A 14,040-nucleotide genomic window follows, 5' to 3' on the forward strand; every position below is an offset into this window, starting at 1 on the left:
TTAACAATCTAGAAAAAAAGAAAGTGACTATAATACTTGATGACAGACATCACGTTTAAGTAGAAAACACAAAGATAAAAAAAGTAATACCGCTGAAAATATTGCACAACTTCAGGTGTTTCCTCCAAATTTGCTTTATGTAATTGGATATAAATTAATGAACAAAAACTTAAGCAAGATACATGTAACAATTTAACAGAACTTGATAATCTAATTTCTTTCAATTTTTCTCGAACTCATCATGGGGCTCATAAGAAAATTAACCAACATGGATACTGCTACAGTTGAATGTCAAATCTTTAAGTGCTTATGACATACTAAATTCTTCTATAATGCAATTATGAAGAACCCTTCAAGAGACTTGTGTTTTGTATGTAGAAAAGTGTTAAAGTCAAATATTCAACTCAATATAAAATAAAAAGAAACATTTCTGATTTGTTGGGTTGAGATTGCTTCTCCTTTTGCTAATGAATGATTTTTTAGCTGTAATATCACTGAGTTGTACAAATATGTCACCTTCGAGTACATAAAGAAAAATAAACACATGCTAAATGGATAAAACATTACAACTACATCTTTACTAGACCATCTCTACCTCTAACACTTCAGAAGCTTAGAGATTCAGTGTTCTTATATTAACTGCAAGAAAAAGATAAAAGAGAAATTCCTTCTTTTTTGAGATCACAACTATGAAGTCATGTGGTTATACAAATTCTGCATTTGTGTGCAAAACATGAAACACATTTATCTTAATTCTCCCTGCTTAGAATTGTCAGTCAACTAGCAGGACTGTCCTTCCAACAGAAACAGAGATGTGTTTTTATATAACTTCAGTAACCTCAGCACTACAATAAGAAGAGATGCAGTATCCTTTTGCTATGTTCAAGACAACAGGGAAGGAGGTCACAGGAAAGAATAAATCAAAATTGTTGCAACTGAGAAACTTTTCTCAGTTTAACCATGGTGCCACTTTCATTTTTACATAAGCATGGTGGCATAATTCAAGCTCAATAAATCAGAATTCTTAATATTTAAAATTTACCTTGACTTTTAATTATCACCATATTAACAACCAAAATAATTAGGTGAAACACATAAGAAAGGGTAATATTAAACCCCACTTTACTAGAGTTGGTTTCTTGACACATTAACTCATTTTTTTATAGAAAAGGGATAGTGCATCTCAGTTTGCTTACAAGCTAGGAGATCACTTTGAATTCTGCATTTCCTAACTGCAAACAGATATAGCACTTATAACAGGTTATAAATAAACTGGTTTTCAAGCATAGAGCCAGCCCCAACGATAATAATACACTATTTAAAAAGACCTAAGGCAATGAATTCCATTTCCAATGGAAAAAAAGAACTGTGCAAACAAGCTTAAAACTACTTTTTTTGTGCCAGTGTTATAAAATGTAGCTTTTAATAAAACCTTGACCCAAATGCCAGCAACTTGAGAAGAGAATTTGGGTGGGGGGGAAGAAGAAAGTTATTTCATTTAGGAAAAACAACCACTATCTTTTTCCTAATCTTCAACAGACACAATTTAAACATATACAGCTGCTGTATAACACTTTACACAATTCCTATGTACTGGAGCAATAACAAGATCTAAATACAATTATATTTTTGAACACTGGGTCAAGGCTTTACATAAAAATACCTTCCTACTTTTCCCCCTAAGTTTCTAAAATATCACATACTTTTTTCCCCCAACATCTGCAGCCATTCAGGAATTCCTGCAGCCATGCAGGAATTTTTAGGAAACTTTTGTGCATGATCTTAATTCCTAATCCCTGGCTCTTTGGGCTCAGTGACAAAAGATCAAAACCACCAAAAATGATGGTTCACTTGAAGTCAGATGAGAGACCCTGGCTCAATTAGTCTCGTAGGATGAAAGCAGTGCTGCATCAACTGGCTCCATGCAGGAGGGGCACGTGAAGGATCTCATCAACCAGTCATCTATACAGTCCAGGTGATAGATGTGCATGCACGGCAGAAATCGAATTGGGTCCCCATAAACAAAGTCCATCATACAGATCACACACCTGTTGAGGGTGAGGGAGAGAAATAAGAAAGCATTTTTAGAGAAGTGATCCATCTAGAATACTCTTTAAAATCCCCATTACAAAGACAGTGTTAATACGAACAGATGAAAATGGCTTGCCTGTCATCCTACCACCTAAGCATCCAGATTGAATTTTTTCTTAATAAGTGTTATACAGCCACAATCTCTTATTTCAATCACCTGGGAATTTGAAGAGTTTGAGAGCAATCAACAGGGCAAAGAGAAAGGTATCACATAGGGATCAAGTCCACTGCTAGAATTTTACTTGTAAAACAGCTATTACAGAAGAAACCTTAAGAAGAATGTGAAGCTTTAGTACGTAGGAAACCATGTTAATTTTATTTGAACTGCTTTTTTAGTGTAAGCCCATATAGTTTTCACTTTAATAAGTGTATGTAAATACAGACCACTAATTTCAGCCTACTTACTGGGCTGCTACAGGCTAAAGTTCTCTTCAACAACCCCAGTTTCAAGCTCACTGCACTCTTCTACAGGTTCAAGAAGCAACCCAATTCGGCAGTCAATATTCTAGATAGGTTATAATCTTAAGTACTAGCCCTAAATGGTGCTACAGCTCAAACAGCCAAACACAACATAGTAAATTACTTTATGTCTGTGTTGGTAACGACCATTCTCAACCTAAAAGGAGAATGGCTGTCCTCATTAGGGATTCTCAGACAATAATGAGCTCTGAGGACAAAATCTCCCTTATATTTAACTCAGGCTTAGTACAATTATTCTACAAGTTAAGAAATGGATAAGATTTTCCTCATATCACTAAAACCCTTAGCAAACCATTTTAATGGCTACATAACCTACCAAAGTATTCCTCTACTGTTATTTTTCACTAAATAAAACTATGGTGACTATCTTTATGCATAAAACTCTAGGGATTGAAGTGAGGCACATATTTTAGGATAAATCTCTAGAATTAACTGTTTCAAAGGATTTCGATCTAAAGGTCCTTGACATCCTGCCAAATGACTTTCCCAACTGATTAGGCCACCAGCAATGCTGGTACTAGTTCACAGTTATTACACAGGTAAATCATTTTTAACTGACATTAACTGTCATCCAAATGGACAGAGGCAACATATAAAATGGTCAGAATTCACACCATCATTTATTTCTTAGCTATTTTTATATGAAAATTCTTCTTAATTGCTACATCTAAACATTTCCTTGTAAGAAATGATTAAACATCTGACTTCCAAAATGCAGGAGAGTATTTTTAAAAATCAGATCTCTGAAGATAGATCTTTGAAATATGTATAAATTAAAACTTACTCCCGGATCTTTTTTTCTGATCCATCTCTTCCAGGGTCATAAACTCCTTTAGGCAGATGCTGTATAAGGCCTATTCTTTGAGCTATCCTAATTTGTTCCTCTTCAGTCAGCTGAGTTGCTAGGCGAGTCTGGCTAGGTGTTGGATGATAGACCGGAACTGGAACTTGTTCCTAAATTTTTTTTAATGGAGAAAAGAATTATTTTTTAAAGATTTGTTTTCTGGGGTAGTGTTTTCCTTTTGTTTCTTCCTTTTTTGGCTGGGGGAGGGGGCCTTGGGGAGGAGGAGACTGGACAAGTATGCAGTAGCATGAGATTCTCTTTTACCCTGCCTTAACTTTAGCATATCTGACCTATGTTTAAAGGATACTGAAACACAGCTTTACAGAAAAACTGGAATGGAATGTTACTTCAAGTATTTCTACAGGAAAACCATATAACACAGACATATTCATTCCTGATACACAAAAAGATAAATCAATGTAACCAATTAATTAACCAAATGGACGGTATTCAATATTCTGTAGGCCACAATGGAGTTCTGTGGCCTCAGTATATCATTATTTACATTAGAATTGGCCACTGTAGATTCCTCTTATTTGCAAACTTATTCTTTCTTTCCATACAGACAACAATCTTAAAATTAATTTATTATTTATTTGGAAAGACTGGACATTATTGCAATAAACTTCTGTAAAATTTCTTTTAGGCTTTTGGATACATATTTAGATATGATAATCCAGTGAGCCAAATAAGGCCACCTTCCTTCCAAATGGAATACATATCCAAGGACTCAACCAACCATGGATCATGCAGTACTGCAGTATGTATTTGTTGAAAAAAAAAATCTGTATATAAGTGGACCCGTGCAGTCCAAACCTGTGTTGTTCAAGGGTCAACTGTATTGCTTTTATTTCCTACTCACATTTATGAGATAATTTTATTCACACTCTATACAGTCTTTCAACAGATACTTGAGTATCTATTATGTGCTAGGTGATGGGGAGTGCAGAGTAAACAAAATAAAGTTCCTAGATTGATGGAGAATGCTACTTTAGGTAAGATACTCAGAAAAAATCTCTCTGATGAGACATTTGGGAAGAGACCTCAATGAATACGAGGGAAACAGTGCATCTCTGACCTAATGATTTCATTGTGGCTAAAACCATTTTTGAGCCACCTAATACGGTGTTTCAGACAACATCTCTACTGTATAAACTGAGCCATAACACTTTCAATCCATGTATGATGTTTTCATGGGAAAATTTACGTTAAATCACAACTACCTACTCACATTACATTAGAAAATGTTATTTTCATTCATCCTGTAGGATCACTCATGATTTCTACAATTTAAGCACTCATTTACAATGACAGCCAACATTTGCAAGTATGAGATTATGCCTCCAGGAATAATTGCTAAATTTGTGTTAAGCTTTAAAAAAAAAAATTCTGTGAAATAACCTCCATAAGCATTCAGAACTAGCATCAGTTGAAGCTGTTTTGAGCCAATGGCTTCTGGGGTTCAAAATAAAATAATTAAGAATGTACCCATAATTAGAGACTTCATAAGGACTCAAGTATAAATATCCTTTTCAAAGAGAAATTTTAGGGGAAAGTCTCAGATACATATAAAGTAGGCTCAAATACTGAAATATCTAATTCAAGGAAAAAGGCACTTCACTACAATGTCTCTTAAAGATACCATTATGTACCTTTAAAATTAGCCTTATTCTTATAAACCCTTTTTCTGACAGTAGTTATTATTGAGTTTCTTATCAAAGGCAGTTCAACTTAAGACTTTAAATATTTCTTTTCTCTGAGATTCAGAACAAATCTGTAATTAAAGATCTCAAAACACAGTAAATCCTTTATCAAATAATTAAGATTACATTCTCTGGTAAAATGTCAGTAGTTCAAAGTTTCATGTTTTATGAATTTCCACATAAAATCATTAATGGTTACTTTCATACTTCTAGCTCATGATTTAGGAAATAATAACCAAGCATGTGAGTGCTTATCAGACCTATATTCTTCATCCAAATATTTATTTAGTTCATATTACATGCAAAGAAGATTTATTATTAAGTATGGTTCTTGGATCCAGATAACCTTGGGTTAAAGTCACTTCTCTGCCACTTAACAGAGTGACCGTGTTGAAGTGATTTAACCTATCTGGGTTACCCTACCTTATATGGTTGCTATAAGACTTAAATGAGAAAGATGGTGAACCTTGGAATGGCAGGAACTCAATAAATGGTAGCTATTATAACTATTAACACTGCATTCGAAGAGCTATGTTTATTACTGCAGTCCAATTAGCTGTTTCGTATGTTTCATGCTTGTCCATCTTACTGGCTTTGTTCTTGCTATCCCCTCTAGTATCCCCTGCAGGTCCCTTGGTCCAAATCCTACCTCGTCTAGCAGCTTGTTGACCTAAAGCTTTCCCCAATCCTCCTCCCTACCACCCAATATTGACAGACTCTGCCTCTAGCCTCAGCTTAATTACATAGGTGTCTACCTATAAAAGAATTAGGACGAATATACAGAATACAGTAAAGCTTTCACAAGTGCAGTCATCAAGTGAGAAGAGACTGTCAATTCTTCTAGCTTTCAAAGAGGAAGTGAAGTACAAAACTGACTGCATTTCAGGACTTCCCTGGTGGTGCAGTGGTTAAGAATCCGCCTGCCAATGCAGGGGACATGGGTTCGAGCTCTGGTCTGGGAAGATCCCACATGCCGCGGAGCAACTAAGCCCATGCGCCACAACTACTGAGCCTGTGCTCTAGAGCCTGAGAGCCACAACTACTGAGCCCGTGTGCCACAACTACTGAAGCCCGCACACCTGGAGCCCATGCTCCGCAACAAGAGAAGCCACTGCAATTAGAAGCCCGTGCACCGCAACGAAGAGTAGCCCCCGCTCACTGCAACTAGAGATAGCCCGTGCGCAGCGACAAAGACCCAATGCAGCCAAAAATAATTAACTAATTAAAAACTGCATTTCTTTAGCACAGTATGAAAACTTTCTTTCAGCCCTATATATCTACACCACTGTGACTACAGGCAATTTTTTGCTTTATAAAAAGTTATTTTTTTAACCAATATTTCCTTTTAAACAAGTCTGTACATATACAAAAAATTTCAGTTTGTAGGTCAAACTCAGAGAATCTTTTATGCACTAGAAAAATAACTTTGCTGACCAGGCTTTATAGTGCATATAAAAGTTACATGACCCTTCTGTTGTTAAAGATCATAAAAATGGCTGTTTCACCTCTGGTTTAGAAATTCTCCTCTTTAAGGTTTTATACCTAGCAGGCTAACTTTCGATGCAGAAAAGTTTCATAGTTCAGAGTCAAAAAGGCTGTCCGTGCTCTGCTACTTATCAGTCATAAGACCTTGACCAAGTTATTTACTTAACCTCTATTAGACTCAGTTTCTCTATGTGTAAAGTACCAGGACTAGTGTAAGAATTAAAAGAGACTTGTAACTGCTGTCCCGGTACAGCATGAGACACACATACAAAAGCTCATTAAATAAGTGTTAGCTAAATAAATGTTAGCTACTACAATATTATTCTGTCTCTACTAGTATGTGACTATAGAAAAGCACTGCAACGTTTAAGAAATGGACTGAATTTTCAATTTTGTATGTCAATTATAACTCAGTAAAGCTGAAATAAAACAATTTTTTTTAAAAAAGAAGAAATGGACTAGACTATGACAGAGGTAAGTAAAACTTGTCAAAAAGAATCTTAGAAATTCACTTAAGAACAACTCTCTCATTTTATAGGCCCAAGCTTACCTACAGTCACAAAATTACTGACAATGTTGGAATTAGAATTCTGGTCTCCCTTTTAAGCTGGTAATTTCCACTACATCATGCTTGGTTGCTGGATAGGAAGGAGATTCTCCAAGTAAAATGATTTGGACTTTGTCCATTTATATTATACTGAAATGACATTTTAAGAAAGCCATCAAAATAAAGAATTTCTAATAAAGTTATAAAGATTTTTCATCTGCAATAAAGGTTTCATAATTTCAGCAACTTCTAAAATTTAAGAATTTCAAAGAACATCAAATCCATTTTGAAACTGCCCTGTAAAATATACTCTATTGCTGATAGAAAAATAGAATCCCACACCCCCACTCCAGCTGGGGTACCTTCACAGAATCCTAGGAATCAATAGAATACCGTTTTTAAAACACTGCTATTTATGAATATGGGATTTTCAGTCTGAAAAATTAAATTATAAGATTTGAGTCTCTGATACTTCCTGTAGTAAGTTATTCTAACCCTCTGCTTTCTCTCAACATCAAATGACTCTTGTTTGCAGACTTGAAGCTAACTACTATTGCCCCTGGCTTTGGTCCTATCTTTCTGGCTTGTCTCTGAATACAAGAAACTCTTCAGCCTCTGTTGTAACCCCTGCCAGCTCAGATTTTCAACCCTTGAATTATGATTTCCAGTCTAGACTACCTTTCATTATTCTCAGTCCCAGACCAACTTACCAGTCTTGATGAGCTGCCATCCACATCAAGATATGACTCATACGGAAGTCAGTGAAACAATTAGTATAAGACTGTGGGTAATGAGGTACTCCTTAATCCTTGAACATACCTACTACAAACAAAAAGACCTATACTACAAACAAAAAGACTTTAACTGTCTCTAAGCACGTGCTTTTTAAGAGGCTAGATTTCTTTGGTCTTGTGGTTCACATATGGGTACAGAGAACACAGAAAGAACAGAAAAGGAAAGCTCTACCTTACAAAGAAGCATATTAATAGATAGAAAAACAAAACGCCTATCTCTTATTCACATTATGGATGTATTTTCCTCTTTGGTATTTTTGTTAAACGAAAGAAACCCTCCAGATATTTTAAGTGATTCACCATTCTAATTTCAGTTTATATGCAACTTTTCAGAAACCCTCTATAGGGAAGAAAATGACTAAGAGCTCCTGATATTTTAAAGATAGCCTCACCCTTCTTACCACACACACCTAGTTTTAAGTCCCATCATACTTATTAAAAATGACCTTAAGTATGAATTACTATTTAGTAACTAGAGATCCAATGGTATTTTCTAGGTGGCAAAATGTAAACTTGTTTCTCCTGTCAGCTAGAAGACACTGAATGGAAGATTGGATGGGGATATAAAAACAGCACTGTTTAAAAGATTTGGACTCTGGGACAGTTCTCAACATTCCCTAACTAATGGCTCACTGTGCCTAAACTCTTTGTGTGAACAGTGCGATTTATGCTGAACACCTGCTTTCCCTCTGGGAGTCTAGAATTTTGGTATATGTTAGGCAGTGGCTCAGTACTTTGGGCTTCCCTGGTAGATAACACTTCAAACATGTTGGCACAATTCAGTGCTGGAGAATTAAGCACATTCCGTGTGACTCCACTAGGAGAGAACTCTTAGAAGCCTGTGCCTTTCCTATGGACCTTTGCATCTTTTCCCTTTACCAATTTTGATTTGCGATCTTGTGCAGTAATAAATCATAGCTGTGATTACAATTATATGCTAAGAACTATGAGTCCTCCAATGGAACTGAAGATCATTCTAGATAATGTTAAGAGTGATAGGGGGAATTCCCTGGCAGTCCAGTGGTTAGGGCTCTGCACTTCCACTGCAGGGGGCTCGGGTTTGGCACTTACCCACCTCCCCCACCCCAAAAAAGAGTGATGGATAGTGCCTGCATTGACTCCTTTGTTTTCAAGCAGTTTATTTGGTGATGTTCATTAGAAATGCTCCTTTGTGGACTTCCTTGGAGGTCCAGTGGTTAAGACTCCGCACTTCCACTGCAGAAGGCATGGGTTTGATCCCTGGTCGGGGAACTAAGATCCCGCATGCTGTGTGGCATGGCCACCAAAACAAAAAAAAAAAAAAAGAAATGCTCCTTTGTGAAAAATGTGTGTTTTGACAATGGCAGTTACACAGTACTTCTGTTTTATTCCTTTTTTCAAAGCAAGTTTGAAGGAACTAATATTTTGAACATTTATTATTTAGCACAGAGAAAAACACCTCTGACATAGAAGGGTTATATGCTGAACTGTGTCCCCCAAAATTCTTATGCTGAAATTCTAATCCCCAGAACCTCATGATGTGACGGTATTTGGAGTGTGTGACTATTTTTGTCCTGGTCTCTTCTCCTGCCCTATACTCTTCACCAAAACTATGTCCATGTTGACAGCTAAAACTACCACCTAGATATAAATGATTCACAAATTTATATTCCAGTCTAGATCTCGCTTTTAAACTCCAGGCTCTACTTTGACAGTTCTAATTCGATGTCCAAAAATGAACTCCCCTCCAAAACCTGGTCCTCTTCCCTATCTCAGTAAATGACACAACCACCTTTCTAGTTCTGGAAGACAGAAACATCCTTGGTACCTCCCTTCCCTTTACCTTCCCATATTTAATACATCACCGGGTTCTAGTGAATTTATTTTCTATTGAAATGCTGATAGAATCTGTTCATTTCTTTCCATGTCTATTGCCAATACTCCAGTCTAAGTTCCCATTTCTTTCCTGGTGTACAATATTAGCTAGGAAAATCTCAATTTGTTTTCTACCCAGAAGTTACAGCAATTTTTCCAAAACAAATCCAACCCTATGCCCTCCTCAACATACTTTAAAACTCCTTCAATAGCTTCCCACTGCTCTTTGGATGAAGTCCAAAGTCCTTAATAAGACCTCCAAAGCCCTGCATAGTCTGGTTACCTACCTACCTACCACTCACCCTCTCCTTCCTCATCTAACAACTCACTCACTGCTTTCTAGCCCCACTGGCCTTCTTTCAGATCTTTAAAGAAGCATGATCTCTCTTATGTGAAGTCATAGCACCTGCTGTATTCTCTGCATGAAACACTCTCCTCCACCATCACTCTGCTTAAATACCTCTTTTTTTCCTTCCTTCTGAGCTCAGTTCAACTTCTATTTTTTCAGAAATCTTCCCTAACTAACCATTCTCCTCTATTATAGGCTCTTACATAACAAGTAACTTTCCTCCATGGCATTTGTCATATTTGTAATTTTATATTTAGTTATAGTAATTTAAATGTTGTCTTTCCCACCAGACTGTAAGATCAATGATAAGAATTGTGTCTGGTTTTGCTCCTTACTGAATGGATAGATGAATAAATGACCTACTAAAAATGTTATCTACTAATAGCTAAAAATAGTCACCCATTAACTTACTCCCGTGTTCCTTCTCATTTCAGTGTTTCTATACTTATTAAAGTTAGTATACATGCTATAACACTGGGATTACAGAGTTGGTTTTGCTTTGCTAAGTATATTCTTTAAGAATGACTGATAGGGGCTTCCCTGGTGGCGCAGTGGTTGAGAGTCCGCCTGCCGATGCAGGGGACACGGGTTCGTGCCCCGGTCCGGGAAGATCCCACATGCCGCGGAGCGGCTGGGCCCGTGAGCCATGACCGCTGAGCCTGCGCATCCAGAGCCTGTGCTCCGCAACGGGAGAGGCCACAACAGTGAGAGGCCCGCGTACCGCAAAAAGAAAAAAGAATGACTGATAATAATAGTATCTCCACCAATCCCTCCAAAAGTGAATCCTAAATACGATTTTGAAGACCTGTGGAAAATAACATTTACAAATTAATCATTTACAATGTACAAGGGCACTTCGTACAAAATGAATGGGTTTATGAAAATCTAAATCACCAATACAGTAAATTGCTAATTAATATAAATGCTGGCAACCTTCAAGGGTGGTTCAGTTGGCTGCCCTCACCTCTATCTATGTCTATGAATATGATTCACGAAGTATTTTGTCTCTGGGCTAAAAAGGTGATTGCGTGACTATTTTATTAGTGTATTCCTTCACCACTAGACTATAAGCTTGATAAAGGTAGGGATTATGTCTGTTTTGCCCACCAATATATACTATTTACCTAGCACAGTATCTTTCACATAGTAGGGATTCAAACATTACTGGATAACTGAATGATTTAAATCAAAGCACTCATGTTCCTGTAATCCATGTCATATATTCTTATCAGGATTTTATAAACATGCTATGAAAATTTTGCTAAGGATTTGGATTATGCCACAATAAAACCAAAAAGGAAAACCTGATATAAATTACAACCAACATTCCTTCTCCAAGTGATAACCTGGTTTGTTGCCTCTTTGAAATTTCAACCTACCTTTCTATCCCACAGTAACTTCAATTTGTCCAAAATCAAACTAATTATCTCCTTCTACTTCCACAATCCTTCTCAAGCTCAGAATTTCTATGCCCACTATCTACGTTAATAATAGAAAAGTATAGTGGAAGGAACACAGACATATCATAGAATTTCATCCTCTGGCACTTATCAGGTATGTGACCATAGGCAAGTTACTTAATACCTCTAAGCCTAAGGTTCCTCATCAGAAAAATGAATAGAATACCCATCTTAAAAGAATGTTGTAAGGGCTTCCCTGGTGGCGCAGTGGTTGAGAGTCCGCCTGCCGATGCAGGGGACACGGGTTCGTGCCCCGGTCCGGGAAGATCCCACGTGCCGCGGAGCGGCTCGGCCTGTGAGCCATGGCCGCTGAGCCTGCGCGTCCGGAGCCTGTACTCCGCAACGGGAGAGGCCACAACGGTGAGAGGCCCGCGTACCGCAAAAAAAAAAAAAAAAAAAAAAAAAAAAAGAATGTTGTAAGGAATAACTAAGAAAATGTACCAACCACGATAGGGGCTCAAATATCTGGGCCTTCCTATAATGACATCATTAGTCATCCAAAGTACACATCTCTTCCCCCTTTCCCTTTATCCCCAGCATCTACTTAAATGGCTTACCTAACTACCATTTTCTCAATGTTGATAGGAGACATACATGTAACTGCCCTGTGAGTTTAAATTTTGAGAAAGAGGGAATTCACAGTAAGAGAAGCAGATATATTTCAAGTAAATTTAAACATTTTTTTTCCTCTTTAATGCTTTACTTCTCTACGTCTTCATGCAAAAAACAAAAAACCCCAAAGAGAATCCAAGCAAAAGCATCTGCCTTAAAGAAAGGGAAAAATTTAAATTAAAATGTGTTAGGAAAAGAAATGCAGCATCATGGAAAGGGGTAGAATAGACAAGGAACAAAGGTTTACAAAATGTGCTGAGGCAGAGCAAAGAGCAAAGACAGGGTCAGTCACACAAAAAAGCAAGGTTTGACCTGATGAGGAAAATCTCTGAAGTGCTCCAATTGTTTGTTAATAAATAATGTATCATCTATAAAATGATGAATGTTGTGAAAAATAAAATGGGCCCGAATCTCAGAGTTTACAAGTCAAGAAAGAAACAGATCAAAGTGTGAACTTGTCTATCTGAAAGGCTAAAAGTTGGACCCAGGTTAGGGAATATGATATAATTTCAGAAACTAAATAAAACAATGCAGTGGGGAAGTGCCTAAATAATGTGCTGAGGCTGGAAATAGTACAAGTCTGGTTTGTGGTGAAGGAAAAATAAAGTCACTGCCAAAGAATGCAGCTTGTCACCAAAAGCTGTATCCTTTCCTCCAGAAGAGTCAGCTCTTCTGATTTTCTCCTTACAGCCTTACAAACTGCTGCTGGCACCACCCCCTCCCCAGCTGCAGTTTCCTACTGGGAATGTTTTTTTCTGAATTTTGCCAGACTGAAACCTAAGGCCATAAAATGGAGGATTTGGAATAAATGATCTCAATGCATATTCTAACTCTGATGTTCAGTGAATCTTGAACAAAAACCCCCAAACCAAACAAAACCCCAAAGATTAGCATTAATGAAATTCCTGAACCATAAAGGATAACAATTATACATAGAGGGGAAAAAAGCCAGCATCCCATCAATGATACTGACAAATGATATGTTTTATTTAATGAGATCAAACCGAAGTGATCTGCATGGAAAAAGAGCACTGCTTCCAGGGAGGCGTTTTGGCATTTATTTGTTTGCTTATTTTTTAAAGAAATGAAAAAGTTGGCTTCTTTTATTCATTACATAAATATTCACTGAGCACTTGTCATACAGGGTTATATACAGTATCCTAATTGGTGGAGACCTGGTAGGCATCATCACCATAGGCACTCAGCATTAGCAAGTCATAAATCCATCTAAGAGTCAAGACAACTGAAAATCAAGGTCACATTTTGAGCCTAGGCACAAATTACAATATTTCTTGAATACTCAACCATATTTCAGATGCTGCTTTAGGCAAAGGAGATACAGTGGTGACCAAGACTGTCCTTACAAAGCCTAAATCCCCTACAGTAGGGGGATACAGAGATATAGCAAACAAGACAAGATGATTACCTCACCCATGGCTCCTACTATCCCTAAATTGCCCATGACCTGGCAATTCCTGGGACAGGCATACATTCCAGTGGATCCATAGGCTAGTCAACATTTGATGACTTGCAACCTCCTGACTGGTGAAGAGAGGATGAATCAACAGACTGTCTTCTCTTAGAATTAGAATTGGAAAACTGAATTAACTGACCTGAAAGGTCATTGAGCAGCAAATACAAGATGTATAAACTGAGGTTTGAGGAAACTGTTTGTATTAAAGACAGATTAGAAATGCTGAGTGAAGCAGACATTAGGAAAGCCCACAAATGAAAAATCCTGAAGCCTCTGGGTAAGAAAAATGGGAGAAAGTGGCTGCCTTGGTTCCTTGACAGCTGTCTGATTCTAATCCATGTGTATAT

General features: G+C 37.2%; 1 protein-coding gene across 1 annotated transcript in view; it reads right to left on the reverse strand.

The window, feature by feature from the left end:
- Nucleotides 1–556: 556 nt before the first annotated feature.
- Nucleotides 557–14,040, reverse strand: part of RNF11 (ring finger protein 11) — a 38,190-nt gene continuing 24,706 nt past the window's right edge. The window contains exons 2-3 of the mRNA XM_004273872.4: nucleotides 3,356–3,525; nucleotides 557–2,048 (exon numbers count right to left, since the gene is read on the reverse strand). Of these exons, the coding sequence (XP_004273920.1) occupies nucleotides 1,877–2,048; nucleotides 3,356–3,525 (342 nt within the window). The 3' untranslated portion in view covers nucleotides 557–1,876. The remainder of the gene's footprint in view (nucleotides 2,049–3,355; nucleotides 3,526–14,040) is intronic.

The sequence above is a fragment of the Orcinus orca genome, chromosome 1, assembly GCF_937001465.1.
Source record: "Orcinus orca chromosome 1, mOrcOrc1.1, whole genome shotgun sequence".
NCBI lineage: Eukaryota > Metazoa > Chordata > Mammalia > Artiodactyla > Delphinidae > Orcinus > Orcinus orca.